Source organism: Amblyomma mixtum, chromosome 10 (genome assembly GCF_055824585.1).
Source record: "Amblyomma mixtum isolate Tamu chromosome 10, ASM5582458v1, whole genome shotgun sequence".
NCBI lineage: Eukaryota > Metazoa > Arthropoda > Arachnida > Ixodida > Ixodidae > Amblyomma > Amblyomma mixtum.
The window spans coordinates 111,531,026-111,545,475 of NC_143021.1; the positions used below are offsets into that span (position 1 = coordinate 111,531,026).

At 50.0% G+C, this 14,450-nt stretch overlaps 1 protein-coding gene across 2 annotated transcripts in view; it reads right to left on the bottom strand.

Moving 5' to 3' along the window:
* LOC149326683 (methylosome protein WDR77-like) overlaps positions 1-14,450 on the bottom strand; it is a 72,658-nt gene that overhangs the window by 5,114 nt on the left and 53,094 nt on the right. For both annotated transcript variants that reach the window (XM_089563195.1, XM_089563196.1), the window contains one exon: positions 5,623-5,797. In XM_089563195.1, the coding sequence (XP_089419321.1) occupies positions 5,623-5,797 (175 nt within the window). The remainder of the gene's footprint in view (positions 1-5,622; positions 5,798-14,450) is intronic.

Sequence of the window (14,450 nt, forward strand, 5' to 3'; positions counted from 1 at the left end):
ACGCTATATTTCTTGATTTTAAAAAAGCTTTCGATAAAGTTCCCCACAAACGCCTGTTGTACAAGTTATCTAACCTTAATATCGATCCTAATGTTGTTGCATGGATTAAAGAATTCCTAACTAACCACACTCAGTCCGTCTTTGTAAATGAACACACTTCCAGCTTCCCCCCTGTAACATCTGGCATCCCTCAAGGTTCCGTACTAGGTCCCCTTTTGTTTTTAATATACATAAATGATTTGCCCTCGCATGTGTCCTGTAAAATTCGCATGTTTGCTGACGACTGCGTTATTTATGAAACAGTTAATAACAATTCTGATCAATTATCTCTCCTAAACAACCTTAACAAGATTCCGGATTGGTGTAAAATTTGGCTAATGGAGCTTAACCCTCACAAATGCAACATACTCTCTTTTCATCGCCGCCGTAACCCGCTCGTGCCCTTCTATCACATAGACTCCGTTCCCGTGCTGCCAGTAGAATCATACAAATATTTAGGCATAACCTTGTGCGCTGACCTCTCCTGGAAAACACATATAACTAACATCATTTCTTCAGCTAACAAATCCCTTGGTTTTCTAAAACGTCATCTCCACGATGCGCCCAAGCATGTTAAGTTATTAGCTTACGAAGCACTTGTGAAATCGAAATTAGAATACGCATCACCCATTTGGCATCCACATCAAGCTTATCTAACCAACGCTTAGAAGTTTTGCAAAACCGCGCAGTCAGATTTATTCATTCTTCATATCGTTACAGCACGAGTGTTACGTAACTGAAATCGCTTTCAGGCACACAGCCACTCGAGCTGCGCTGCCGCACAGCCATTCTCTTATTATTTCACAAGTTATTTTGCAGCCATCTACGAACTGCACCCTACATGGTCCCTCCGGCACGCATATCTCACCGCACTCTCCATCAACTCCAGATCAGCCGTCCACGTGCACGCACAGTCACCTTCGCAGCTTCATTTTTTTTCACGTACCGCCACGGACTGGAATGGCCTTCCCGCTGACATTGCAACAATAACCTGTCCCGCGAACTTCGCACGCAGAGCTAACACCTTTTTGTCATCATCATAACGCATGATTACTTTGTCGCACCAAACGTTGTACTCACCCCTTATGTAATGCCCCTGAAAAGGGGTCTTTAAGGAAATAAAATTGATTGATTGATTGATTGATTCTGCTGTCCGCTCTGATGGCCAACGGGCAGCATCAACCCTGCACACTCGCCTTTTTACTCCTGCGCAAAACTGTCTGCTAGCACACCTGGATGCTTGGACGAGCCTTCACCGGAAACCACCGCACTCAACTTCTGCCCCGGTCGCCTGTCAGGGCCATGCCCCAACCCCCTTACGCTGTACATGCAAGTTGTCACACATACTCTCCTCCGTCAAAACCTGTTTTGTCCAGCTGACGTGCCCTCGTGCTCTTTGCCTGTACACAAAAAAGTTTGTGCCCTCTTTGCTACTGCCTAGCGGGGGCGCTCTATCCATCCTGTAATGAACGAGGGAACTTGCCAAAAGAACGAGCAGAAGCGGTGAAAGGCCACTGAACCTAAACCAGAGAATGTGCAAGCCAAAGCAGCCAAATGTTAAGAACTCAGTCTGAGACATGGAACAAACCGTACAAAATCTAGAAAAGCCGATTTCGAAGATAGAAGCAGACGAAATACCGGAGTCGCTAGTGACTGCTGTAAGTGAAGAAGTGTCGTCCGTTGAAAAACTGTACAGGATGGGCCGTAAGCAGGCCAACTTTGCGGCCTTGTTGGCAACCGCAGGTTTGGGAACATGGCGGATGATACGGTCAGGGACCAGCTGGTGGAGAAGACCACGAGTTGCCATCTGCGTGAGCGCCTACTCCTGGCAGGCTCCTCCTTGACTCTGTCGCGCGCCATGCTCCTTGCTTGACAGTGCGAGCAAGCTTCCCGAGAAGCCAGGGAATTGGCTGAGGAGCTCGCCCCAGTACAGCGTGTTGGATGCGATCGTGGACCGGGACAAGCACCACCACCTCAGGCCCATTGCTGCAAGTGCCAAAGTCACCCATCTCAACCTTCTTCTGCAATACCAGAGCACATGTGCTACCGTTGCGGTTCTACGGCCCACCTGGCAAACCACCCCGCATGCCGAGCCCGCAACCGCAGTGTCGTCGGTGCGGCAAGATGGGCCATTTAGACACTCTCTGCAAGTCGTCCGAGCGTCCGGTTCAAGTTCAGCAAGTCGCAGATACTGCTGACACACCGTCGATGCCGGATGACTCCAACAGTGCGTCTATTCTCAATGTTGAAAGTAAAAAAAAATGGAATTTTCGCCTCGGTACTGATTGAAGGCAAGTCCATCCGCTTCCTGATTGACACCGGCTCATCCATGTCAATTCTTTCTGAAGACCTGTACCACCGATTCTTCGCTGATACTTTCCCACTTAAATCTACCACAGTTCAACTCTTGGACTATTCTGTCTCGGATTATAGCCCAACGGTGTTTTGTCGCCACAGCAAAGTTCCACAACCGTATCACCTGCATCCTGTTGTACGTTGTCTCGGGAGGAACAACGCTGCTGGGTCTGGAATCCATTGCAGCCCTACAAATGAAGATCTAGGGTGCATTGTTGAAATATCTTTCCATGATACCTGATGCTCCTCTTATCTCCTGAGCTGCGTCCACACATCGAATCTCTCTTCTCCAAGAAACTCGGAGTTGCCCACGGCTACGTGCACAAAGTCAGACTGAAGGATTCAGTTTCTCCTGTTGCTTGCAAGCTCCGACGGTTGCCGTTTCCCATTTGACAGCAAGTGTCCAAGGAACTCCAGAAGCTTGAAGCTCAAGACATCATTGAACGGGTCGACGCTTCCAAGTGGATTTCTCCTCCAGTCATTGCTCGGAAAAAGGATGGCTCCATCCGAATGTGCGTGGATTTGCGTGAGCCAAACAAGGCTATTGTGGTTGACAGTTTTCCGTTGCGTCAAATGGAAGAACTTCTGGACAGCTAAGCTGGGTCACAGCGTTTTTCGAAGTTGGACCTTGCCTCGGCTTACCATCAAGTATCACAAAGCCCTGAGAGTAGGGAATTGACCGCATTCATTACCCACGATCGCCTCTTCCGATTCAAGCGAGTTCGTTTTGGCCCTGCTTCGGTGCCTTCGGCTTTTCAGAAGATGATTCACTTATTCTAAAAAGGTGCAAGGGTGTAACCTTCGTGCTGTTCTTGAGCACCTGTCCCAAGCCGGACTCAAGCTCAACCACAAATGTGTCTTCGATGTTCCAAGGCTCACTTTCTTGGGGCACGTTGTCAGTGGTGAAGGACTGTTTCCGCTTTCTTCCGCCATCGAGGCGATTACGAAGGCTCCAGCTTCATCTAACATCGGTGAGCTTCGCTCCCTCCTTGGACTTGCAGGTTGCTACTCCAAGTTGATCCCGCATTACTCCGACGTCGCTGAGCGTATGCGCGCCCTACTTCGTGGAAGCGACTCAGCCTTCGCTTGGACCGCTGCTGCGAATTCAAGCTTCAAACTACTGAAGTCCATGTTGACGTCGTGTGACGTGTTGCATTTTTTTTATCCTGCCCTTCGCGTGGTCGTAACGACTGACGCTTCCGGATATGGCCTTGGGGCGGTGCTTCAGCAAGACAACGGCCATTCCCTGCAAACTATCGTGTTTGCCTCCCGTACCTCGACACCCCAAGAAAGAAAGTACTCTGTTGGTGAACGTGAGGCCCTAGCTGGCCTCACACGCCCCACACACTCACATGCCCTACACACCCTAGCCCTACACGCTGGCATGTGTACTTGTGGGCATGAGGATCCATAGAGCACACAATTGAAGGGACAAAACACAAGCGCTAAACTTCCACTGAACGATCTTTATTTGGCGCTGACAACCTTATACAGATCACGTCAGGTGCAGGTATAGATGACAAACAACAATTATCTTGTCAAGTTTATGACGTGTCAGGAATGAGAAAAAACACAATGCAAGCCACCAATCAGTGAGCACGTATCACACTATCGCCCGCTGCCCTGAATCCAAGAAAGCTAAGTCCTTTTTCGATAATGACACCGAAGGATCACTAACGCAATTTTCCAATCCCTCTTTTTCCATTGCTGCAGCTTCAATTATCTCCCTCGTTTTTTTTTATCATTATTTTTTCCTGCCACTGAACACTCCTCGAACTTAGGCGCGCACTCGTGACCACGGCAGTGACGAGCCAAATTACCTGGCCCCTCATCTCTAACGTTTCTGTAGTGCTGTAGTAAGCGACTCAATACGCTACTCCCTGAACACCGCTAGTCCCAAACAAAAGATGGCCAGGCAGCTCTCACTCTCCTCGGCTCAGTGAGGCCAGCAGCAGCAGTATCTTCCCTGACTGACTACTGGGCAGTTCATCTGCCAGCAAGCAAAGACTCACGGCTAGCAATGCTTTCTCCGCATCATGCATGCGTGCCTCTCTTTCTGCCATGCAAGCTTGTGGGCCACCTCAGCGTGTCTACCAGTCTTGCCCTCACTGCACACATGACAAACGTGCAAGCCTCTATTTAAGGCAACCTCACTGCGTTTCGAGTAGAAGGGACAATACCATGAAAATTAGAGGGTATAACTGCCGGATTAATACATTTAAATATTCATTTTTTCCCAACACAGTAAGTGTTTGAGAGCGAGAATTTCCAGGCCACAATTGACCATGCAATAATCTGATTATGCTGTTGTCAGTGTTGGTTCTGCGTGTCGGGTGCAATCAGAATGCTTTTATCTTTTTGGAAGTTCTTAACATTTTTCTGTAACTTTTCTTTCTGTTTTGTTCTCTTGTGCTGTATTGAATTTTACTGACCATGTACTTACGCCCCCCCTCCCACAATAATGCCTCTCAAGGCGCTGTAGGTGCCTTGAATGAATAAATAAATAAATAAACGTGGCCCAGCTAACCCCCAGGAGAGCCACTCTCCTCCAGGCAGTACGGTTCACTTCCTGATTTCCTTACCCTGAATAAAGTGGTTAATTGGTTTGTTCTTGGAAGGTTGTGGCCAAGTACTCCACCAGGGTGGCCAAATCCTGCTCAGGTGAAGAAGTGCATTGTTGGTTCTGGTCACCGACATCAGGCCGCACTCCAAGCCTGGTTATGCAATTTCATCAACACGCGGAGTTTTTTTTTTCTTTAATCCGGTGGAGAATTGCGTGGCACCGGGATTCGAACCCCGGTCCTCTTGCAAGCGAGGCGGATGCTCTACCTCTACGCCATCGCTGCTATATCCACATACATGTCTTGCTAATGACATCTTAATGACATCCTAGTTGAAATCAAGAGGAAGAAGGGGGCTTGGGCAGGGCATGTAATGCGAAGGCAGGATAACCGCTGGTCCTTAAGGGTAACGGAGGGGATTCCGAGAGAAGGCAATCGTAGCAGGGGGCGGCAGACAATTAGGTGGGCGGATGAGATTGAGAAGTTCGCGGGGATGCAGTGGCCATAACTGGCACAGGACAGGGTTGTTAATTGGAGAGACATGGGAGAGGCCTTTGCCCTGCAGTGGGCGTAGTCAGGCTGATGATGATGATGATGTATGTGGAATAAAGTGGCCCAACCTGCACCGAAGCCACACACACACCCACACGGGGTGACCACCACTCACGTGTCGGGGCAGAAGAGGATGCGGTGCAGGGGCTTCCGGCTCAGCCCCAGCTCCAGCACGTCCGTGTCGGGCTGGCGGAGGTCACGCAGGGCCACATCCCCCGACACCTGCCCCACCGCATAGCAGCTGGCACTCAGGGGCTGCCAGTCCAGGGTGGTCGGCTCACAGCATTCAACTGCAATTCACCAAGTTGCCAGCAAGCAGAATTTATAAAAAGAGTTCGGCAAAAGTTATTACCAGTGCACAGTTTTACACGAAATTAAGGGGGGACGAGGGTCTTAAAACTGACCTTTTTGTTTATGGCTCGAATCTCATGAAATTTTTCACACAGATGCGTTGTTCTCTTCTGGTTTTAAAAGTGTAGCGATAATTCAGCTCGTGGTCTTAGATCAAAAGTTATCTTAAATTCCAAAGTGTAACTAGGTAATTTCTTAAGCAGATTTAATGAACTTTCTCATTGCATTCTGTTGCTTTTATTTACATGAACTGATAGCCACGAAATTACCATACCCGATGACATTCTTACTTTTTTTGTTTAGGCCACGCATAAATAGCAATTTACAGTTAGCTTAACGAGTTGCAGTGTCAAATATTGCAACCTTTCACTCTCAACACAGTATATCAGGATGACATGAATTTAGAGAAAAACGAAGAATGTCATCGGGTATGGGAACTCTCTGGCTGTCAATTCATGTAAATAAAAGTGACACAATACAATGACAAAGTTCATTAAAGCTGCGTAACAAATTACCTAATTAAATTCTAGACTTTGTAAGATCTAAGACCACCAGCTGAATTATGACTATATATTTGGAATCAGAAGAGAAAAACACATCTGTGTGCAAAATGTCATGAGATTCTAGCCATAAATAAAAAAGTTAGTCTTCAGACCCTCGTCCCCCCTTAAATGGCACGTTTCCGAACATGCCACTGTGATCCCCCTGAAGAAGATGCACCGGTGAAGGCAGACACAGAGAGCAAGAAGGTGGAGGCAGTGCACTGCAGAGCGATGCTGTGCAGAGTCGCATGGTAGTCCGAGATGCCACTAGACCCAACACATGGCCAAGGGTCGTCAGGATCCAACATGGTGCAGTGGGCGCTCCCGACTGTCTCGGGCGGCAAGGCTACCTCAATTTGTAGTGAACTCCTAAGACCTTGCATAAGTCATAGAGTTTCTTACTATTACCTAGAGGGAAAGCTGGCAACCCTGCACTTCAGCCACCATGGACGCTCAAGGCATCATGGGGCGGTGAGCTACTGGTTGCAGGACAGTCGTAGTTTTTCGGGAACACGGAGTGGCACTACTAAGACGTTTCATTCCGAAAACGCTGTTCGTGTTTGCGCAGACAACTTTCGCGCGAACGCAGTGTGCAAAAGCCATAGTAATGAAAACGCAACACCACACGACGCCAATAAAAGGTTTCACTTTTCTGAAATGCCACTAAAAACCTCTTAAAGTGTTTAAGCAACATTTTTTCTGAAAACATATTTCCTTTTAAAAGCGCGCTTGTTGAGCATGAAATATTAGTTTTTGTAGTGTTCAATACTTGGCCAATAGGAGAGCGAGTCGTCTCTTATTTTGGGCAAACTTTGCACTTAAAGGCTTTTCTGCTCGTTTGTTGCAATTTACAGACAGGATATTGAATGTTAGGACATTCTTGATTATCGAATAGCGTTTATTTTTGCATGATTTCTTGGCCAAAAGTTGTGGTTCCGCAACAAGTAGCTCACCGCCCCATGATGCTTTGAGCGCCCATGGTTGCTGAAGTGGTCTCGAGGGGTCGCCATGCAAACTCCCATAGATGGGCTGCCAGCTTTCCCTCTAGGTAATAGTAAGAAACTCTATGGCATAAGTAGACTATGTTGTGCAAGTCAACTACGCACAAGTGTGTTCACAGGAAACATAACCATGCTACATCAGTCAGCTACCTAGCATGTAGGTATTTTCTGGTAACTATTCTTGTCTCCTATCCTGGGCAGTGGCAGCAGACAAGCATACAAGCAACTGAAGTGGCTATCTAACATTTTTCAGGTTAGTCCCGATTACATTTATAGTGGCCGTCTACTTTTTTTCTTTGCTGTCTCTGGTGCTGCTGCCAAAGTGTTTGTGACATGCCAAACGCAGAAACACTAGAGCTTTTCAAAGAGTTTAAGCAAGAAGTTCACGGCATGCTTAAAAGCGGCTTGCTACTGCAGTTTACCGACTTGCATACCTCCCTTGAAAGAGAACTTCGAAAAGAACATTGCGGCCTGAAACAAAGCCTCGACTTCTTCAATAAGCAATATGAGGAAACGGTAGTGAAGTCCACGTACCTCGAAAAGAAAATAGCAAGCTTAAGACTCAGAATGAAGTACTTGTGGCCGAGCAGGAGAAGCTAAAAAAAACTTGCTGTTAACAATGATAAAAGAACTACTGCCCTCAAGCGGTATTCACATAACAAGAATGTCGTACTGAAAAACGACCCAAATGTTCCCGATGAAAAGTTAACAGTGATCCTTGAAAGACTTGGTGAAACTGTAGGCGAACCGATCAAGGAAAGTGGCGTCGCGGTTTGTCATTATGTTCCCGCAAAAGATGCCCCATTTCTGCACATTGTTGTGCAGTTTCATAACCGGTCTAAACATGATGCAGTGCTGGAAAAGGCGCAGAAAATGTGTCTATCTGCTATTGACGTCAACCTCCCTGAAACAACGCTCATCTATGTAAAACAGCATCTCTTTCCACAGCTGAAACAGCTGCTCGGAATAACAGCAGCAAGAAAGAAAGAGGTGACCTGGCTGTATGCGTGGACAAGAAGCAGAAAAATATTTGCCTGAAAAACTTAAGCATCCGGGGTGCTTCAGACAACGAGCAGTCGTAATCTTGAAAAGATTGTTTAACCAGCTTGTGTGATGTCACGAGAGTTTTTTGTATTGACCGGGTACCAGATGACGCAACAAGTATCGACGTTGGCGCTTGTGAAAAAGTACAACATTTCTTGCTTACATATAAACGACAAGTCAGCCAGAAACAAAGATGATGAAATAACAACACTACTTGATTGTAAGGGATCGATAGTGTACGCGGGGTCATCGGAACGCGGCTGGGGGCGCTCAAAGCGAAGCGTCTTCTATTTGGAACGCGGCCGCTCGCGAACGCGCCAAGGAGTACGGGTGTCCACCCCGCCCCGCGGTACCGATTCGCGCACGTGCTGGCACGAATGTCTATTTGTGTTTGTTTTTATTTTGTGGTGGAGAGAGTGCTCTACCTTACGGAAGCTGGAGGGCTGGCCATGCCCTGGATGAACCAATGATGTTAAGGCGCAACATGATTGGAAACTACGGAATGTGGGCCGGGCCTTTAGGGCTTTAAAACTGGGCCCCGGAGCCGGAAGCGGGGTTCTGCGCTAAGGTGAGATGCTACGCATCTTCGGCAACGCCGAGTAGGGGCCTCCCCTAGTATTAGCCAGATCCACCTTTTGGTTGTTTGTCTTGTTGCCGTTGTATCTAACTTGTATATGCAATGTAAATAGCTGTACATAAATTTCACGTATTCGCCTTTTTTTATCCCTGCATATCTACTCATCGAGAGACCGTCTCTGATGGGGCACCCCTGGTGCGAAGATCAAGCTTCAGTCTTCGAGTTACCAACCGTCTCTGACGGGGCACCTCTGGTGCAAGGAAAGAAGAGAACCTGTGAAACTTTACTTTGATGGTTTTACTTTTAAATTTGATGTGGTCATGATCATTGAAACTTGGTATCGAGATGATTCAAAGGCACTTCATATGTCTGGCTATCGAATGTACCACTCAAACCGGACAGTAGGACAGTTGGCGGCGTAATACTGTTAGTAAAAGACACATTTGTGTGCGACATTGTTGACATTTTTTCTGTAATAGCGGACAATTATGAAATACTAACTTAACTTTCCGATGTAATACTGTCACGTTGTAGTGACGGCAGTCCAGCGGTCAGGAAGACACCAGAAAGACTTGTAAACGAAGCTCTTTATTTGGGCTGACTTGCGCCCTCAAAAGAACTGAATCACTCGGCGGTCGTCGAACTACGAATGCCCGCCGCTCGCGGCATCGCTCAATTTAAAGCCCGCAAAGAAACTTCCACATAGCAGGACAAGATCATCTACAGTAATCTGGAAAAACCTAGATGCAGCCTTTCATGGCTACGATCAATCGAGATTAGACTGGTCGCTTCTCGCGTCACGAGCAGAAATGATAACAGCCCTTTCCTGCAGCCTTGAGCGTGAACGAACAAACACTACAATGATCTGTGGCATTACCCCCCTTCCAAAGAAGCATTGTCCCGATGCTTTAAAATGAAAATAAACACGAAAAAATGAAACTTCGAGTCCTTTAGCGTTCATAATATGGCTTCAGGCGTACGACACGTACGACTTCCGGGCGTGGGCGGCGTCGCTGAGATGCTGTCGTGGCGTCGGGGATGACTTCATAGTCGAGGTCACCGATGCGACGGAGAACCCTGTACGGGCCAAAGTAGCGTCGCAGCAACTTTTCGCTCAATCCACGGCGGCGAACTGGCGTCCATATCCAAACCCGATCACCTGGCTTGTAATGCGTGTCTCGTCGGCGCAGATTGTAGCGTCGGGCGTCGGTGTGCTGCTGGTCTTGAATGCGAAGCCGCGCAAGTCTTCGGCTTCCTCGGCGCGATGAAGGTAGGCGGCGACGTCGAGGTTGTCTTCGTCGGAAACGTGCGGGAGCATTGCGTCGAGTGTTGTCGTGGGCTTCCTGCCGTATACCAGCTGGAATGGGGTAAGCCTGGTTGTCTCCTGGACGGCAGTAATATAAGCGAAGATCACGTACGGCAGAATGGAGTCCCACGTCTTGTGTTCGGCGTCGATGTACATGGAGAGCATGTCTGCGATGGTCTTGTTCAGACGCTCTGTGAGTCCGTTGGTTTGTGGATGATAGGCAGTGGTCCTCCGATGGCTTGTCTGGCTGTAGTTTAAAATGGCTTGCGTCAGCTCCGCTGTAAACGCCGTTCCTCTGTCTGTGATGAGCACTTCTGGGGCGCCGTGTCGCAGGAGAATTTGTTCGACAAAAAATTTTGCGACTTCTGTTGCGGTACCACTAGGCAACGCTTTTGCTTCGGCGTAGCGGGTCATGTAGTCGGTGGCCACGATGATCCACTTGTTTCCTGATGAAGAGGTCGGAAAGGGGCCGAGGAGGTCCATCCCTATTTGCTGAAAGGGCTTAGTTGGCGGTGGTATGGGGTTCAGGAGTCCGGCTGGTCTAGTCGGAGGCGTCTTGCGCCGCTGACACTCACGGCATGTTTTCACGTAATGGGAAACGTCGGTAGCTAGCCGTGGCCAATAGTACTTCTCTTGGATGCGGTGCAACGTGCGAGCAATCCCGAGATGTCCTGCAGTCGGCTCATCATGACATGCCTGCATAATTTCTTGCCTGAGATTTTTGGGCACGACAAGAAGATGCACTGTCCTGTTCGGCGCGAAGTTCTTCTTCAGGAGGACATTATTGTGAAGGACGAAGGACGACAGTTGCCGCTTGAACCCTCGGGGAGGCGATGCGGTCTTGCCTTTCAGATAATCAACTAGGCTTTGCAAGTCAGGATCCGAGTGCTGCTGCTGCGCGAAACTGCTGGCGCTTACCGGTCCTAAGAAAGCGTCGTCGTCTTCTTCTTCGCTTGCTGCGTCGACGGGGGCTCGCGACAAGCAGTCTGCGTCGGAATGCTAGCGGCCAGATTTGTAGACTACAGTTATGTCGAATTCTTGAAGACGCAGGCTCCAACGGGCAAGGCGGCCGGAGGGATCTTTCAAATTGGCTAGCCAGCACAGAGCATGGTGATCGCTCACAACCTTGAATGGTCGTCCGTACAGGTAGGGGCGAAATTTCGACGCGGCCCAAATAATGGCGAGACATTCTTTCTCGGTCGTCGAATAGTTGGCTTCGGCTTTCGACAGTGAACGGCTAGCGTACGCAATAACTTTTTCCTCTCCACCATTTTTCTGAACGAGCACCGCTCCTAAGCCCACACTGCTTGCATCGGTATGGATTTCGGTTTCGGCGCTTTCATCAAAGTGCCCGAGCACAGGAGGGGACTGTAATCGGCGCTTTAGCTCTTTGAAAGCCTCCTCTTGCGGCGTTTCCCATTTAAAAGGCACGTCCGCCTTGGTAAGTTGGGTCAAAGGCTCAGCGATGCGCGAAAAGTTCTTGACGAATCGCCGGTAATAAGCGCACAATCCAAGAAATCTGCGTATAGCTTTCTTGTCATTAGGCTGTGGAAACTGTGCGATTGCAGCCGTCTTCTGAGGGTCTGGGCGAACTCCATCCTTGCTTACGACGTGACCAAGGAACAGCAGCTCCTCGTAGGCGAAGTGGCATTTCTCTGGTTTCAGTGTTAGGCCCGAAGACTTGATTGTTTCCAGCACTGTCCGAAGCCTTCTTAGGTGGTCTTCAAAGCTTGTGGAGAAGACAACGTCATCTAAGTAGACTAGACAAATTTGCCACTTCAAGCCTGCGAGCACTGTATTCATTACTCGCTGGAACGTCGCTGGGGCAGAGCAGAGGCCGAATGGCATCACCTTGAACTCGAAGAGTCCATCTGGCGTGATGAACGCAGTCTTCTCGCGATCTCTTTCGTCGACTTCAATTTGCCAGTAGCCGCTCTTCAGGTCCATCGATGAGAAGTACTTAGCGTTGCATAGCCGATCCAGTGTGTCGTCGATGCGGGGGAGGGGGTAGACATCCTTCTTCGTAATGCTGTTCAGGCGGCGGTAATCGACGCAGAAGCGAAGGGTGCCGTCTTTCTTTTTCACTAGGACAACTGGTGCTGCCCAGGGGCTCCTTGATGGCTGGATGACATCGTCATGTAGCATTTCCTCTACTTGCTTGCGGATAGCTTGTCGTTCTATCGGCGATACGCGGTAGGGGCTCTGCCGCAGTGGTCGGGCGTGTTCGTCTGTGACAATGCGGTGCTTGGCAAGCCGGGTTCGTCGCACATTCGATGCTGATGAGAAACAATCGCTGTACCTTTGAAGAAGACTGCGTATTTGGTCTTGTCTGCTCCGGGGTAATGCCGGGTTGATGTCGAACGTGGGTTGATGGCCTTGTTCAGATAGTTCTGCGGGTTGGTCGGGTAGGGCAAATACGTCTCTGATGTCTGCCAGCTCGTCGAGGAAAGCGATCGTCGTGCCTTTGTTTAGATGCCGGTATTCTTCGGTGAAGTTGGTTAGCAACACCTGGCCTTGGCCATTTCGGATTTGGGCGACTCCCCTTGCGACGGCCAGTCCTCGATCCAGGAGTAGCTGGGTGTTCCCCTCGACGACGCCTTCGGCAGTTTCGACGTCTCCAGTACCTATGCAGGCAAGGACACTCGATCGGGGCGGCACGCTCAATGCTTCGTCGAGGACGTTTAAGGCAACGTGATGAGTTGCGTTCGTCGCAGCAGGTATGGCATTCTCCGTGGAAAGCTTGATCGACTTAGATCGAAGGTCGATGATCGCCCGATGTTCGTTCAGGAAGTCCATTCCCAAAATCACGTCTCGCGAGCATTGCTGTAGGACCAGGAAGGTTGTAGCATAGGTTCTCCCATTTACAGTAACTCTCGCGGTGCAGCGTCCTGACGGCGTAATCAGGTTACCACCTGCGGTGCGGATCAACGGGCCATCCCAAGTTGTCACTTTCCTGAGTCGAAAAGCGAATGGCCCGCTCATGACTGAGTAGTCAGCTCCCGTGTCGACCAAGGCAGTAACCGCGTGACCGTCGACCGTAACTTCAAGGTCACTTGTTCGCGTTTTCGTGCAACACGTGGTCTTCGGTGTACGATCTCGGCTTCGTCGGGTAGTGAGGCTGCGGTGGGCGTACTCCGACGTTACTTCTATGGGCAGCGGTAAAGGCGTCAAGTCTGGTCGCGTCGTCATCGTCGCCGGTGTTGTCATCGAAGTTGTCGTCGAAGTTGTCGTCGAAGGTGTCGTCGGAGATGTCGTCGGAGGTGTCGTCAGAGGTGTCGTCGGAGGTGTCGTCGGAGGTGTCGTCGGAGTTATCGTCGGTGGAGGATCTTTGTCCTTGCGCTTAGAAGCAACCTCACCTCCAGAGGCTGCTTTATTCAGTTTAACCTTCGGGGGCTGGGGGAGCGTCAACGCACAGTGTAGCCTCGGCTCGGAGATACGAAGCGCGGAGACGAAGGCGACGGGGAACGTGATAGGTGGCTGGGTGGTGAGCATTCTTCCCGATGCAAAAATTCCTCAATTTCGGCTGGTCGCTGGCCGGGTCGGGGTCGTGGAGCGTCGTAAGAGAACCCTCGGATGCCCAGTCTTCTGTATGGGCAGTGCCGGAGGACGTGACCGGCTTCGCCACAGTGGAAGCATAGTGGGCGGCGCTGGTCGGGAGTTCTCCACTCGTCGCATTTCCTCGGCTGCGCGCGTCGCTCGTAGGACGGGCGGGTTGGGGCGAGTGGGCGGCGGTCCAACGCAGCTGGCTGAGGGCGATAGGGGCTTGGGTCCCGTCGTCGAGGGGCAGGACGGCGCACAGCTGCGGCGTAAGTCATGGCTGGGGGCTGCAGAGGCTGCGTGGATGTCGGCGTCACACCCAAGGCCTGTTGAACCTCGTCCCGGATGACGTCAGTGAGCGATGAAAGTTGCGGCTGCGTTCCCGTTGGCAGCAATCGTCGGAGCTCCTCTTGCAAAACTTGACGTATAACATCCCGCAGGTCATTGCTGTTAGCGGTGTCCAGGCAGCTTGCCGAGAAAATGCGCTGCTGGCGGTCATACTGGCGGGCTCGGGCATCCAGAGTTTTTTCCATCGTGGATGCCTCTTCTACAAATTCCGCGACAGTTTTCGGTGGGTTGCGGACG